At 37.5% G+C, this 17,576-nt stretch overlaps 1 protein-coding gene across 1 annotated transcript in view; it reads left to right on the top strand.

The window, feature by feature from the left end:
* The window catches only part of NAV3 (neuron navigator 3), an 803,480-nt gene that overhangs the window by 222,274 nt on the left and 563,630 nt on the right, over nucleotides 1-17,576 (top strand). Inside the window, exon 2 of the mRNA XM_064590847.1 lies at nucleotides 1,211-1,618. Within this exon, the coding sequence (XP_064446917.1) occupies nucleotides 1,547-1,618 (72 nt within the window). The 5' untranslated portion in view covers nucleotides 1,211-1,546. The remainder of the gene's footprint in view (nucleotides 1-1,210; nucleotides 1,619-17,576) is intronic.

Below are 17,576 nucleotides of genomic sequence, written 5' to 3'. Positions count from 1 at the left end.
TTGTGTATATTGATGACTACAAGGATTTAAATAATTGCAAATGTACAGAAGTATTTTGGAAGGCAGAATTTATGTCCAAATGAGGAAGAAATATCTAAAGACCAGAACTACTTCGGTATGGAAGGAACTGCCTCCCAAGATACTGTTTCCTCTTGTTTAATGTATTCAAGCAGTGGTTGGTCAATTATGTTTAGGGATTTTATATATTAGGGCAGTGCTTCCAAGACTCACGTCATATCCAGACTAATTAAATCAGAGTCTCTTGGGATGTGACACAAGAATCAATAGTTTTTAAAGCTTCCCTGTGATTCCAAAATGCAGACAAGTTTGGGAAGCCCTACAGTAGAGGGAGGTTTCAACTTCTCAGCGGTTTTCCTGCATCAGGAGTGTCTTGAAGAAATGAAAAAAAAAAAAAAAAGCACATTTCCAAGCACAACCCTTTAGCTTCTACATTAGCTGTGTTGGGTGGACCCAAGGAGTCTCTATGATTAAGAGTATTCCCAGATTATTCCATTTTCTAGCAGGGTTTGGAAACCACTAGATTATATGACTTTTTTTTTTAAGAGAATGACTTATGCATTCATAATTCAACAAGGCACCTGACAGACTCATTTATGAGATCCTTGTGGACAAAATATGCAATATGAATTGAGGCAACTATGGAGGACAAAGAATGGGATTTGGATTCAAAGGTATCTGAATTCTAATTCTAGTCCTGTTACTTACTACTTACTTATTAAACTTAAAATATGCACTTACCATCTCAAACGCATCTTAAAATAGACTAACAACCATTTTATAAATTCATTTTAAAATTTAAATAAAGTTATTTACGAAAACTGTCAGTCTAGCATCATGTCTATGTATATTGGACTCTTTTCTAAATTCTGTAGTTCTGTGAATACAGAAATTAATGACTGGATCTATGGAGCATATGCACATGTTTGATGAGCGTATGTGTGTATTCTCTGTTGATTTTTAGCTCTGATATGCTGTCAATCCCTGGTTTTAATACAGTTATTATATTTGGTATTTTAAAGGCCATAGGAGTAAAGAATAATGCCTTTCACTTGCTATTGCTTTTATGTGAAATATAATCCATGCCTAATTTTTTTTCTGAATTGCACATTTCAGATAAGAAGTTTTCATTAATTGTACTATAAATGATGGGGGAGAATTAACTGTGTGCTTTTTTTTTTTTAAATCACAGGTTTACGGGAACTGTATAATTATTTATTAAAATGGAAAACTGTGAAGAAAGAAAAAGATAGCAGTTGGAGTTAAAATTCCTGGATGAATGTTTTGGTTTTGAGACATCGGCATTTAAAAACGATATGCCGATTTGGAAAGCCCTGGGAGTAAATTGCAAAATTCATCTTTTCCATTCAATCAATGGACTTTTTAATCATTCCATGGAGTTGATGAAGTTCGGAGATGGTGTGTGATGGGAAATGTGGCATGCCAGTGTTTTCCTAGTGATTGCATCTTGGATTAGTTTGCTGCTTTTTTGAAGAGATTCCATTTTGAAAAGCAAGAACCTAATGTGATGGATTTATCTTCAGAGATGAACAGACATGGGAAGAATCCAGTGAGTCACAAGCTAGAAGATCAGAAGAAGGTAATATAAATAAATTTCCTTTTGCTTGGTCTTTTTTGTTTATGCTTAGAGAGAATTTTGTAAATTGAAAATGAATGTGCTTTAGGAGATAAAATAACATACTATTTCATGGAAATAAATCCTGCCATATAGCCAAGGGTAGCTGTGGGTCTGGATTTCATTACCAGTTGGTGGTTTTGTTTCTAAAGTCTTCTGAATTCATCCATCCAATGGGTTGGCAAAGGATTCTGTGGTGTTCTCTCACTCTTGACTCTTAGAAATTCTAGTGACCTGCTGGCCTGACCTCATGGAACAGTTTTCTGAGATCCAGGGTGAGGTATGAGTCATGGGGCATTGCTGGAGTAATGGAGCAAGTTGGAGCTCTCCTAAAGGAGAACACCTGCCTTGCTGCCAGTAGAAGGTGTAGTTGGCATTTGAAATTCTCCAATTTCATGTCCTTGGGGTACATCAACGTAAGCCTTCTCGCTTTTACAGCTGGCCTGGAAAGAGAGTGATGAGGAAACTGTGAGGTTTGGTTTGACTCTTCATGTGTGATGTTGAAGGAACTAATAGAAAATATCAAAATAGGGCTGTGCTAGTATTTTTTTTTTAATGGGGTTAGAGAGGTTCTGAGTGAGAAGCTGGGAATTGAGTACTGAGGTTTACACTTAAACCTCATTTTTCTACCTTCTTAGACATTCTTACCTGCTAAACTGCTGTACGATAGTGAGAACCATCCAGAGAGTACTTATCAGAAGGGTCAAAGATGGTGCCCAGGAGAGGAATCCCACTCATAATGAAATATATTATCTTTTGTAGTGCTTTCATTGACTCCATTAGTACAGGAGAGGTGTGTGGGGACCCAGTAGCTGAGGCACAAAAGCAAGGAATAATGAGACAATAGAAAGGATATTTTTAGTTAGACCTGGATCTAAGGGGCATGATTAAAGTTTGTTTTTACATCTGTCATAGAAATTTGCTTACTAGTTATCTTGTACTCCCATGAGACAACTAGCTCTTTTGCAGTTTTGGAGGTAAGATGTTTAGAAGAGGTCATATAGACAATAGCTTGTTAATTTGCTCTGACATTTGGACCAGTGCTACTAGGAAAGGTGCTATAGTTTGCATGAATCCAGGCAAAAATGGGTGGGTTATTTATGTCCAGTTTGGTCCATTCACTGGGTTTAACTGCCGTATAAGTAAATCTTGGAAATACTAAGTATTGTAAAATCCAAGATGCCTGGAATCAATTTTGACTTCAATGTGGATATAAATTTCTTTTTTTTTTTTTTAAAGATTTTATTTATTTATTTGAGAGAGAGAGAATGAGAGACAGAGAGCATGAGAGGGAGGAGGGTCAGAGGGAGAAGCAGACTCCCTGCCGAGCAGGGAGCCTGATGCGGGACTCGATCCAGGGACTCCAGGATCATGACCTGAGCCGAAGGCAGTCGCTTAACCAACTGAGCCACCCAGGCGCCCCCTTAAATTTCTGCACAAATAAATGTGTTACCAAGAATGCTGTTGGTGTTTCAAATGGGTCAGCATATTTTTTCTTCTGCTGATACTAAGGTGTTGATCCAAAAGAGATGGTGAGATCAGTTTCCATCCAAAGCATGCTCTGCAGTTTCTTAACTGAGGAGCGATTTAATCATTTTTCTCTATCTACATTTTAAAAATATCCTTAACTCTGATGGCTAATTCGCTTACTGTATTGGATTGGAGACAAGGAGAGTGGGTAATAGGTAAGCAATTAATATTACAGAATTCTGATTTTTGAAGGAAGTCCTTCTTTTCTGGCAGGGAAGAAAAGTCCCTCTGCAGGTGCTATCATTTTCTTTCCTGAATAAAAGATATTTTCTGCAAACACATAAGGGATTGCAAGCTAGAGAATGGAATGAAATCATTCTGAAAATTCCTTGCATGGAACTTTAAACAATGATCCATAATGATGCTTAGTTTCCCAGGCCAGTTCACAAAGGACCGTTCAGCTCATACAGAATAGTAATAGAGTTTAGACAAATTATGGAGAGCCATGATTCTGTGGGAAAATTAAAAAGACCAGTGTGGTGGTGTTGGATGAGAGGATCCCCATTTCACTGTAGCCTCGCCTTCTAGTTGGTAGGGAGGTGGGGGAGGAAAGAGCATTTTCAATGAGCATTAAGGGGAAAATGGTATCCTAATGATTTCCTGGCTACCCAATTGGTGTGAGCATTCACACTGAGTAAGCCAGAACCTAAGATATTGATCGATCAATTGATTGGTACTTAAGATTCAAATTTGCTAAGTGTCAGCAGGAATACCTAGTCTCAATGACAGTTTTGTGAGTTTGTAGTAAGGAGAAAGAGGAAATGTTAACATCATAAATCTTCTTTGACTAAGCTCTGGGCACAGCCCTGCCACCACACAATTACCAGTAGAGATTATAAGAGCATTCATGTAATTACTTCAAGTGTTTGTAGTCCTTCATGATGAATTAATTTAACAGGCACAAGTGTTCCACATCAGTAAAATAAAATGCATTTATTCCAACTCATGACTTAATCCAGAAGTGAAGCATCATTTTGGTGTTACTGAAAAATGTGTTCTTCTCACAGTGTTTGGCATATGGTAGCTATTTAAAGTAAGGTGAACTGAACTGATTTCAATACATGCTTCTGTTTTGAACAATGTACCACTGATTTTTGTTCAGTGTACGAATAGCTCACTAGCTTTTGTTCTTGACTTAAATTATATGAATTTGTACTTCGTATGCTCTACTGTTAGGATACTGAGCATATGAGTTTGTGAGTTTGTGTTCTACTGCAGTGAGTCGGTGAATATCAGGGAAAAGATAATTTATGGAGTGCTTACTATACAAGACACATGCTTGCTTGGTCCTTTCCAATTTATGAAGAAAGTGTATTTCTACAAAGATAAAAGGTGCTTTTTTACCTTTTCTATATCTCCTTAAGAGATTTGGTCCTGTAAAAATAATGATCAATTTCTCAAAAATATATATACAATAAGAATATATATACCATTATTCAAAACTAAAGAGTTCAAAAGTATGTGTGACTTCTTGGGCTTCTTCAAAATAATGCCCCATCACCGGACTAAATCTGGAAAACATACTTGGAAGTTAAAGGGTATCACATCCACAAGTCCTATCTGAAGTACTCTTCATTATGGATAAACCAGAGATGTAGATCTTACAAGGGTTGAAAATACTTCTAAGAATCTCAAATCGACTTGGAATAGTGTAGGGCTAGGTGGAATTCAACTCATTTTTTGATTCCTGTGATTTTTATCAGTAGGATTTTTCAGTTAGGATTGGCCCATAATCCCTGCTTTTGGCATTCCATTTCTGGAATGTCCCAGATGGGAAAATTATCGTGGCATCTAAATAGAGCTCTTGCATGCCCATAATGAGGTGTTTTATTTTTGAAAACTTGACCTTTTGACCCATGTTTGCTCATTGATGCCAGTGAGTTTGGTATATTTATTTCCACTAATTTCATTGCTTTGTGGGATTCTTTCTGCAAAAGCCCCTGGAACAGTGAAAGCCCAATAGGTACAAATGCCACTTCGGTTTAATTAATTGTGACCTTGAACTGAAAAGCAGAGCTCAGTAGGTTTTACTGTCAGTCTAATTGCAGCAGTTTACAGCTCAGACAGCCCTGGGACACTGCTTTATTGCTCCATGAACATTTTGTGTATTAAACCAAAGCATTTGTCATAGTCAACAGTTTACTAGGTACTGCTCAAAAGGGTAGCAGGACACACACTTTGAAATTATGACAACGAAATGCAGTACGTATTTACTGACCTATTGGAATGCTTTTGTTACTCTATTCTCTAAAGCAGAAAGGGATGAGAATATTATCGCAAATATGCAAAGATTTACATTCTTAGAAATGTCTAAGATTGATGTCATCATAGGTTTTCATTGCCTAAAATCATGTCTTTTACATGCTAGTTGGGCAGCATTATTTTCACACTGCCTTGCAAAAACCTCCAGATGAATTCTAACACCTCATGTCTTCCTACGTGATGGCAATTATTTCAGAAGTAACACAGTCTGGGTGTAGTGAGCGAGAGAGTTTGAGATGTTGAAAACCATGTAAAATGAGAGAAACGCTTGTGTTAATTAATAGAAAAGGGGGTGCTGATATGAAGAAAGGCTGCTGTTTTAAGGGCAGCCCCAGTGATATTGTGGACTTAACATCAAGATTAGGTAGGGGGTTAGAAAAAGCATCATGTGCCAGTGACAATGAGGGCTTCCACAGTATCTCTCCACATAGACTAGTGTGGCTTGTTTGTTCTTCGGTTGACTTCATACGGAAGTGTGGTCCAGCTGCATGGCTGCATACAACTATGTTAGGCTACTCCAGGAATTTTACTACAAACCTTACTTGTGATTCCCAGTGCTTTAGAGAGTAAAAATAATTTATTAGTTTAAATCTAGCCTAATTCTTCTTTTAGTATTTTTCTTTTCAGTGTGCTGATACTTTTGGACTGCGTTTGTTGCATTTTCCTGCAGTGATGGTAAAATAGCATCATGTAAGCTTCAAAAAGTGTATTGGGATTATTGTCACTGGTGTTGAGAACTACTTGAAATTGTTTATGTTGGAAACTGATTAAAAATCTGTTTTCTTAAGAGAAAATATGAAGATAAATCACTCAAGAAGAGAAGGCTTAGGATAGATCCAGGGTTTCATTCTTTGATCTTCTTGAAGGATGGACTCATTAAATGGTGCTTTATTTTTTATGAATCTGCCTGACTTCTTTTTTGTTAGTGTATATGAGATATGTTAAAAGCACCTTAAGGGAGGATGAAGTTTCTGCAGCAAAGCCCCATCATTTATTAATCACCTGACTGTGAAGCATGAGTGCTAATATGAGTGGGTTATCTGGGGGTCTCAACAAAATTGATTAGTCATCTGGTTACTGATTATCCGAACTTTTAATTTTTGAAATACATTGAGCAGCCATTCTGCAATGTTATATTGTATAAATCTGGAATCCATGTATAGACACAAATATGAATGTCATGTTCACAAAGAAACTAGTACTGGAATTGTGGCATACTGTGATACCACTTAAGATTGTCCCTAATTTCTCCCTCTGCCTCGTTGTCTCTTAAAAAAAGGGTACTGCAAACAGCTGTTGGCCAGCCACTTTACCTGGAGTTCTCTAAGGATGAATTAGATAAGGTGGCCTCTTTTTTTGCTGAGCAATGATTCTAGAAACTTCTCTCTCACAGATCTGAACTTGGATAGAACTTCTTTTAAAGCTTCTTCTAGCATGTCATAGGTGGTCCTCAAATAGACCTCTTCTGAAAGTTTATATGGCAACTTACCTTTTTGGTCCTGGCAGCATACATTTTCAATGTCAACAGACTTGGACTAATGAGAAGAACTGGAAATAGATAAAAGTGAATACTGTATACCATGCTTAATGGTTCTACTCCTTTGTTCTAAACTAGACCATGTTCCATTTCCTGATAGTGGATTTTAGATATCAACAGATATAATGACTGCATAATCTTCATAGAAATAGATACAACAGGCAAGCCCAAGGTAGATGATACTTGAGTTGTGTGATACATGTTTTATGTTTTTTTTTTAAAGATTTTATTTATTTATTTGAGAGAGAGAGAATGAGAGACAGAGAGCACGAGAGGGAAGAGGGTCAGAGGGAGAAGCAGACCCCCTGCTGAGCAGGGAGCCCGATGCGGGACTCGATCTCAGGACTCCAGGATCATGACCTGAGCCGAAGGCAGTCACTTAACCAACTGAGCCACCCAGGCACCCATGTTTTATGTGTTTTGAAGGCAGAATTATATGTAAATTGTTATTATGGTTATTAGTTGTCATTAATTATGATCTCAATGATAACAATGACTACGAAGCTATGAGTCAATAAGTTTTAATTCCCATTTCTTCTTAAATCCTTTTTTCTGTCTTGGTATTAACATGTGAATTCTGACTCCATAAGGGAATGACTGAGACTAATTTTTTCTACTAAAATATATTAGAAAAATGTGACCATACGCAATGCAAAAAACTTGGAATACATTAATACAATTAGCTCTCACCTTTCTATGCATACATCATTTGATTTTTATATATTTATAAATATTTATAATATTTATACACACACACAATTTTTAAAGCAGATATTATAATACCATGTGGCCTGTTTAGAATGGCCAATCATGTCATTGTCAGTTTCTCCTTAAGATTGTCTTCCTGGGGCACCTGGGTGGCTCAGTCGTTAAGCGTCTGCCTTCAGCTCAGGTCATGGTCCCAGGGTCCTGGGATCGAGCACCACATCGGACTCTCTGCTCCGCGGGAAGCCTGCTTCTCCCTCTCCCACTCCCCCCGCTTGTGTTCCCTCTCTCGCTGTGTCTCTCTCTGTCAAAATAAATAAAATCTTTAAAAAAAAAAAAAAGATTGTCTTCCTAAGAAGGCTGGGGCTTTTCTCCATTTGACCATATAAATATATACTTATGAATATAACACAATCATTTTAAATCAGTAGTTTAACCATGTCTGGTTACCTCCTTTGAGGTTCCAGGTAAGTATAAAAGGGTGAACTGAGATTCCACAAACCTTACCCTGAGGTAGCTAAGTGGGCAAAACCCTGCGAATGCATGTAAAAATACCATTAAAAAGTGCTGAATGTCAAAATTGGGGGGAGGGGGAGAAAGACTTTTGCTCATTTCCAAAGGCCAAAGACTTGAGATTAACCACAGAATCAGAGTATACCTTGGTACCAGAATGGAGTGGGAAGCAAGAACCAGATGTGTAAGCAGAGAAGAGTAGTCGTGATGAGCCGGGAGTGGGTTGACATGCCTAAGGTGTTTCTATGTACAGCAGTCTGATTTAATGGCACTGGGACAGGGTGGACAGAATTTTTTGTGTTTTTCTTACACAGGGACTGACCAAATTTCTCCCAGACATGATATTCAGTGAAGATGCCATGCCTGGATGAGTTACATGAAACAAAGCAGATTTAATGATATGTTGTAAAAGCAGTGGACATAAGAAATTGTGTAAATTTTATATGGAAATTTGGGGAAATTTTATGGTAAATAAGCAGAAAACCATCAAATCTTCAAAGTGTGTTCTGAGGAACAGCAACAACAGTCTTCTCTTCAGGGAATGTGTAAGAAATGCAGAGTCTCAGGCCCCCCACCAAACCTACTGAATCAGAATGTGCTTTTTCACAAGATCCCCAGGTGATTCTCATGCACAGCAGTATGGGAGAAGCACCGCCCTAGAAATCATGCCTGAGAGCTCCTCAGTGGGATTAAGCTTTGGTTACCCACTGTTGGAATATGATGCCCTTTATTTTCTATCTTATGGTTCCTGTTTCCCTTCCTGACTTTCTCTCCTAGTATTTCCTGGAATCATCAGCTAAATAAACTACTTTCTCAGGAATCATTGTTTCAAGGTCTACTCTGGCAGAAACCTAAACTAAGACATTCTGTATCTAGAGTTCTAGAATCCATACTGAGTATTTGTTTCAATCAGTTTGTGTTGGACTCTATGTTAACACAGTTATTTGGAATTCAAGTTTTTCAAGAATTCTTCTATCTCTTTTATTCATTCCTGTTTTATTCTTGGATATCCCCAGTGCACACCCAGATAATAATATCAACACTTGTACAGTTCCACTCAATTAGCAGGTAATCTGCTCGCAGGACCAATGCTGCCACCTCCCACTGCCACCCCATTGTCAATGGTCTCTGCAGCACAAATTGCAAATTGTCCCAAGAGGTCCCAGGAGGAGCTATGTTAGTATTGTATGAGCAATACAATGGAAAAAAAAATGGTGATACCCATGATCTTAGGTTTAGTCGGAAGAAACACTGCCCAATAATAAAACTTGGCTCAATATTTCACTCATGACCTCATCAGTCAGGCTAGCAATGTCTTTGGGAGGATCTAGTAAAAAGTAGTGTAGTAAATAGTTAAGAGCAAAGGATCTAAAATAAGACTGCCTGAGTTTGATTCTTGGCTCTGGCACTTCCTCAAATTACTGAACTCCATCTTCTCCTAGTTTTTGCATTTGTGTTATTTTATAAAATGGGAGGATTGAAAAAACTTACATATATAGCATTTGGACCAATGCCTCGCACCTAGAAAACACTCAATAACTGGTAGCTTTGGGGGGTGAACCAAAGAGTCGGGCATGGTTTCTCCTCTGTGGGCAGAGCCAGAATGTGCACTTAAGAGCAGAAGTGTTCCCCCCCCTTCTCATCCCTTGACTTCCTATGAGGTCCGGAAATGCTGGTGCTCAGTGACTTCTGGGTTAACTCCCATCCCAGCAGCTCATGTTAGACTTCTCTCTACCATCTGCATTTAACCATTTAAGCATTCCTAACATGAGGATCCCCACAGTGTGAAGGGCTTCTTTATTTGGGAGTGGAAACATCCCCACTCCCCCACGCCCCTCATGAAAATGTGGAAGTGTAACTAATCAGTCCTGGATTATCCATCCTAGCCTAAGGATAGAATTTCCCTGTGGGTCTGAGCATTCTTTCTTGACTTATATTAAACTTGGTGTTAGTGGTTCCTGTGAATCCAGGGCCTTAGCTTGCCTGTTATCTGGAGAGAGACAGAGGGTAGTTGGTGCTCAGGATATTTCGTCTTGAAATATGGATATAAGATTAACCACATGTGACTAGAGTTCAACCCTAGAGCTAGTCAGAAGAAAAGTCTGTGAGTTCAAAGACTCTTCTTCTTCTTCTTTTTTAAAGATTTTATTTATTTATTGGAGAGAGCGAGCAAGTTAGAGAGAGAGAGCATGAATGGGGGAGGAGTAGAGGGAGAGGGAGAAGCAGACTCCCCACTGAGCAGGGAGCCCGATGTGGGACTCGATCCCAGGACCCTGGGATCATGGCCTGAGCCAAAGGCAAACGCTTAACTGACTGAGCCACCCAGGCATCCCAAAGACTTTATTTTTCCTTAGGATGACAAGTTTGATAAACCAAAATGCTTTCTGGCCATAGCATATTGATAAATACAAAGTTATCCTTAACTCATGGTATGTTTTAAATAAAAATTTATTTTCTAAATCCTAAATATTTAGGATGAGTTTTGTTTCTATTTTCAAGAGGGTTAAAAGAACGTTGAACATGGGAAAAATTCTCAGTTGACACAGACTTTATTTCTTTCATTTCCAACATGAGATTGAGAGCATAAAAATGTATATAACAAAGATATGTCATGAAGCAAACATGGTAAAATGTTAACTGTAGAGTTTAGTCATAGGTATATAGGTGTTTATTGTAAAATTCTTTGAACTTTTCTGTATGTTTGAAAATATGTATAAAATAATATGGGGGAATATATTAAGAAGAAGTGATGCTTCTTGGTATTTACATTCTGGTAGCTCATCTGTAGTTTTTGTGCCTTACTTTTCCTGAACTTGATTCTCCTCCTCAATGTAACTTAGGGATCAAGAGAGCTTATGCGATTTTAGAGGGAGACTGACTCAGGACTGCTATTACTAGTCTTTTAGCTGCACTGGGTAGTGTTCCAATTGGCCTGGGATCTTAAACAGTCTTTCTTACATGATATATATAGGAAATGCATTCACAATTTTCAACCACTGACTTAAAAATCAATTATAGGATCCATCCCCATATGTATTGATTTTCCTTGACTTAAAAATAAATTTGGTATATTCATTCATGTGTATAAATTATAGAAGAGCACAATTATTGTGCTTCAGTTTGAATCTGGAGATGTCAGTTCCAAGCATTAACACAATAAAAGGAAATACCTTTTTATCATTTTTGGAATCATTTTCCATGATCATTTTTCATGTTTCAGGGGACTAGCTATTCTTTATAAATGTTTCCTGACACATATCACAGTAGACAGTGTCGTTGGTTAAAAATTATTAAAAATGTGCAATGTTACATTGCCTGTTTAGAAGCAATTCTTGTGAGTATTTTTGCATAATGGTAAAGTAGTTCTTTAGTGCCCAGTGGATGCACTTCTTGGATAAGAATGTTCTACAGTATATACAGAAGGTTCTACATATTGCTTGCTGTCTTCCAGTTAACTAATTAGGTTTTGATAAGTCATTGTTTGAGAGACAGAGATGGAGGTTAGTGGATTCAGGTTAGTATTGCTGCTCTTACTTGTATTATATATTGCATTGTAGCATAATATTTTGTTCGAAGATGGAAATTATCAATCTAAGAATCAAACACAGATTTAAAAGGTATGATGTTTTGGCTGACTTCAGTGTATATTTATATATTTATGGAGTGCCTACTAATGCTCCATGGTAGATAACAGTAATACACTTCACTGTATTATAATGTTAGCTGCATTACTGATGAGTGCATCCATTTGTATCCATCACCTCCCCCTTGCATAACAAAGTGGGTTGGGCTTCTAACTAATAGTTAGGTAGCAAGCAATCTGTAGTTTACAAAGCACTTGTCCTTGCATTTCTTTCCAACCTCACAACACAGTCAAATTGTGGGTCCAATACTTTTTATGTTCATTTTAGTGATGAACTTGTCCTAGACGAGAGAACTCACCAGGTTGCATCTTTCTATTTTGCTCAATGGTCTATGATTTTTTTTTTAATTTATCTACCTATGTTTAACATGTTTTCTATGTGTATGGAAATTATTTCTTTTTATTTATTTATTTATTTATTTATTGGAAATTATTTCTTTCTTAACATCTCATATATTAATGTATTATTAAAAATCTGTTTGAAAGATATAAATCTATGGAAGACTTTCTAGTTTTTCTGTTAAACTTTTATGCTACATGAGTCTGAGTATAATATACTTTTTTAAGCAAATAGTTTTCTTTTTTTAAAGCAAATGTTTTTCAAGAGCTCTCTCCTAGATTACTTTGAAAAGATGTGAAAAATGAGAGCCCAGATTTGGGAAACTGCAGTTCTTTGTTGGCATTCAACCTGGTTTGGTCACATTCGACTTGTCACGTTTGGGTACTTACATTCAAGGTTCTCCATCTATCTTATTAAAGGTGACGGATTTCATTAAATCACATTAGGAAGCTTCATTTAATTGTTAGCAAAATATGTTGTAAGGAACGCAGGTCACATTTAAATTTGATAGGCTACACAGAAAAAAATCGTTGCCAGTCCACACAGGTAGGGCCACGCTCCATCTTAGTTTCTCTGTTTTGCCAGCTCGTCAGCCACCAGACAACCCACAGAGCTTGGCTCCCTGGTCTCCTGGCTGTGCCAGTGACACATGTGAGTACACGCTGGTATGTAAGCCACTGTGCTCTCCTGTAGGGAGGCAGGATGTTCTGTTGGACCACATTCACATTCAGAATTTGCTCACCATGGTGGAAATGAATGGGAAGTGGGGTCTGTCCCAGAGATAAGATTGCTAGCCATTTTAAGGCATGTCCACATCATTTTTGAGGGGATGTTAAAAAATAAAATAAGATGGATATGTGTCCATCGTTGGACCTAATTTGTAGGACGTTTGGTTGATGTAATGCAAAATGAAGATGAGAATAGTGTTCTATATAAAGAGCCCTTTTGACTTTCTACGTTAATAAATATCTTCAAACAGTCTGCAAGTATCACGTTTTCCTAAGGTGTGTTTTTGCACATGCTAATAACTCTAAGGTATTAATTCAAATGGGCACATTTAGTTCTGAGGCAAGGTTGCCCCTCAAGAATATGACTGAAAGCACATGAATTCTCCTGCTTACTTTTCACATTTTGCTGCTGGTAGTTAATTTTATACTTTTCTGTTGTTGTTGTTAACATTAGCTGTTCTTTGAAACTCTTGCTGGCTGCTTGATGAAATAACATTGTTAGGTGCAATGTAGTACTTTTACTTCATGCTATCTCAGTAAGAAGGGCTTCTATCTTTTTAACAGTTGCTGGTATTGGCAAATCGTAGTGCTTGCAAATAACAGATAAACAACACCTTGTAGAGACTTGTTACTCTCTAATTAACACTGGGAAAGGATTTAGGGTTAAACTTGAAAAACAACATAATGTCTTTGTCTGCTTTGCTTTGTAGAATATTTTTATATAATCATGAACTGATGCAGTGATTTCCACATTGCTCTGGGGGAAAAGTATAATAAAAGTTAAAAAAAAAAATGTGCCTTCACATTTCAGCCCTACTTCCCATTTTAGAAATGTCTTTCATCTCCATTATCAGGTACCAAATTAGTGTTCCAGCTAAGTATATGATACTAAGAGGATTCATGGATATAACAGTGATTTTCTTTTTGACGCATCCAGATTTACCACTTGCCTTCCGAAAACCCTCCAGTGAATTTCTAGTGCATTTTGAGTACAATCTGAACTCTTCGACATGGCCCATAGGGCCCTGCATAATCTAATTCCCATTCTCCCTCCAACTTTGTTTCCTGCCACCTTGTCTCTCCCTCATTCTGTACAAGGCATGTTGGTAATCTGTCCGTACGTTCTTTGAACAACCAAGGGATTTCTCCTTTGCAGGCCTTCAAATTGCTCTTTCTGCCTGAAGTATCCATTGCTCTATTTTTTGCGTGAATGACCTCTCATCATTCAGGTATAGGGTATTAATGTAATTTACTCCAGAAAGTGCTTCCCCAGCCACTCCATCATTGTGTTCTGTTGATTTTCTTTCTAGTAATACTTTCAATGTGTCCTATTACCCGCGGAACTGCTTGCTTGTTTACAGTCTGCCTCTATGAGGCTAAGGACTCTGTCTGTCTTGGTCAACATTGTGTCGGAAGCCTTGTGTGTGGTATAAACTCAAGAACTGTTGCTTTGGAACAAAGAAAAAAATCCATGTGAATCCATAAACAACCATTTATTCCACAAAGGTTTAATGAGTACTGGCCAGATTGGGGTGTACTTTTTGATAAAAAGCTAAAGAAGAAAGATATAACACCCATCTTACTCCCATGGAGTTCTCAGTCTAGTAAATCATTAAATAAGAAAATGGGAAAACTTTTACCTTTTTGGTTGGAGTAAATTCTTATGAGGATTCTCTGCCCAAACATACCCTTGGAGCTTTATTTCTCTCTCTGAGGGAAGAGTGGAATTTTCTTTTTGAAAGATTTATTTATTTGTTTGAGAGAGAGGGAGAGGAGAGAGCGCACAGTGGGGGAGGAGCAGAGGGAGAGGGAGAATCTCAAGCAGACTCTGCGCTGAGTGCAAGGCCGGATTCGGGGATTGATCCCATGACCCTGAGATTATGACCTGCACTGAAATCAAGAGTCAGATGCTTAACTGATGGTGCCATCCAGGCGCCCCAAGAGTGGAATTTTCAAAGCATGACCATCTGTGCAGCCTCCTTTATTTCCCACTGACTCTCTGAAGCATTTCCGCTCTAAGAAGGTGAGAGAAATGACAGGTTTAAAAGTTTAACCACTTTCATTACAAATCATCTAGCTATTTATGAATTAATCCATGGTATTTTGTAAGTAGAAGAGATCACATCTCAGGATTTAAGATTGTTGGATACTGACTGATCCAGGTATTTCTGTGATATTTGGACCATCTCTATCTAAGCAGTATCAAAAATGAAGGCTAACAGGGCGCCTGGGTGGCTCAGTTGGTTAAGCAACTGCCTTCGGCTCAGGTCATGATCCCGGAGTCCTGGGATCGAGTTCCGCATCGGGCTCCCGGCTCAGCGGGGAGCCTGCTTCTCCTTCTGACCCTCTCCCCTCTCATGCTGTTTCTCTGTCTCTCTCTCTTTCTCCCAAATAAATAAATAAATAAAATCTTTAAAAAAAAATGAAGGCTAACATCATTGTACATGTAAGGTTTGATTGTTTTTACTCACAAATAGAGGGTAAAAGGATGGTCTAATTTTAAGTTCTGAATTGAGTGTAAGTGCCCTCACCTATCATCTTAGCACAGACACTAATATCAGCTTCTTGAGTAGTATTCCAGAATTCTGATCGTATAGTTGAAAGTGGAGAAGGGCAGGGTCAGTCCTACTTACCCATCCAAATAGAGACGAACCCGTCTCATCAGTCCATGCCATTGTTTTTTGCTGCCAGATGGTGCTGACAGGTGTTTCTTTATAGCCTAACTGGTAATGGCCACCTAGTGCTGTTCAGGATGTTCTCTGACAGAATATGATCCTGCTTCCTAGGACTAAGCTGGACTGTATTTTTGCCACCGTACCTGTAGTATTCAGTGTTCCTTCTTTTCAGGTAAGATACATACCCACCTCCCAGGCACCAGGGACACTGCATCAGATCTGTTTCCAGGGTCTTTATTCTCCAGGCATTTACCCCTGGACATCATTTTTGACTATGATTTTTCTTTTCTACCAATAAACACAATGTGCTTGATTATATACCCTTTACCTGGGTAGTTGGCTTCTCCTAAAACTTCCTTGGACCCTAGAGTCCGTTTCAATTACTCCAAGGTAATTTCCAGCAACTCACGTGCTAGGGAAGAGAAAACACAAATATGAAAACTAAACTAATATATTTCCGTAATGAGCCATGCTACTGTATAAAGTACATTAGTCAATAGATGTGTTGATTTCCTTACCTCTGTAGTATTAAGCATGTCCATTCTCAGAAACTTTCTGTAATATTATAATTTATACTGACCACCAGCTAGCTTCTTGTACGTGAAGTCTTATTCTGTTAAGTCTGATTAATATCATTTGGCCAAGAGTATTAAGATTCTTTCCTTGAAGAAAAAACTTTATTTTTGGTAGTTAGGAGAGCACTTTCCTGGATAAGAAAATATAATTAGCCCTTTATATGCTTGTTTTATATGGCTAGATTCTTTCCAATATTCAGAAAGACTGGGAGTCCATTAGCACACACTGTTGTTTTATTTTTTTCTCAAAGATAATGGGCTTTTCATACTCTTGTTTACAAACATAATTAAAAATAGGCTTTTGTGGAGAGGAACTTAATTCTAATAGAATGTTTATTAACTGAAGTGTTACTTAGTTTTTTAAAAAAATCTTAGAGAGCACCTGATATAAATTCAGGATTATTCTAAGAGAAAGTAAAGCTAGAGCAGCTACTACAAAGTAGAAAACAGAACTTCAAAAATATTCGAATGCTCTGTGCTTTCTGATACAATATCCATGAGGCACTGTAGCTATTACAATTTAAATTAATAAAAATTAAATAAAGAATTCAGTTCTGCAGTTTCAACAACCATATTTCAAGTGCTCAATCTTTACATGTGACTGGTGGCTACCATATTGGAAAGCACATTTACATTATTATAGCAAGTTCTATTGGACATTGCTACTGAAATACTGTCCTGGTTAGAATGCAATGTGGAATGGGAAGTTAGGGGAATCAAAGTCAGGGTTACAACAATGAAAGGCAGAAGAACAAGAGCAGTCATGGAAGGTGTTTTGTCTTCTTTTTAGTGCACAAAATTGGAATGGGAAGCCATCATTGTTCCATGATAAAGGGGACAATAACCTTTTTGCCTGCCACTAATTTAGTAGAATAAAGTGTTTGAAAAGATCTTAAAACTCCATTAGACCAATTACCAAGTTAGTATTTAAAATATTTATATTGCTTATTTTTGCTTACCTGGAATAATCCAAAGCACCTTCCTTTAAGAAGCAATATACATTGAGCAATGAGTGGGATAATCAGTTTTGCATTATATATGTAAAAAAAAATTTGAGTTGTCATAAGCTATTATCCGTAATAAATTAGTTGATAATAAACTTTCACTACTGAACCAACATGAAGACTTTCCAAAAATGCTTTCCATGATCTCGTGGGGAACTAAATGCTATTTCAAATCTTAGAACATGATAGGGTTGTCAGCCAACAAATGAGTATCAGGGCAAAAGTACTGAGGTCAGAAAGAATCTTAGAATACTTGCAAAAATACATGTAATATTCCTTATCATTTTAGCAAATGATTTAACGTCATGTTTTTATCCATTTATATTGTAGTTCAACTTATTTGTCATATATTTTTTATTGTCTTCTTGCCAAATGATAAGATTCACAAAGCCATATGTTTCCTAAGCTTC

The sequence above is a fragment of the Mirounga angustirostris genome, unplaced genomic scaffold, assembly GCF_029215605.1.
Source record: "Mirounga angustirostris isolate CCGP_5_RB_7025 unplaced genomic scaffold, mMirAng1.0.hap1 SCAF_5, whole genome shotgun sequence".
Lineage (NCBI taxonomy): Eukaryota > Metazoa > Chordata > Mammalia > Carnivora > Phocidae > Mirounga > Mirounga angustirostris.
Note: the sequence above shows the minus strand (reverse complement) of the source record. Positions and strands in the feature narration are given on the sequence as shown.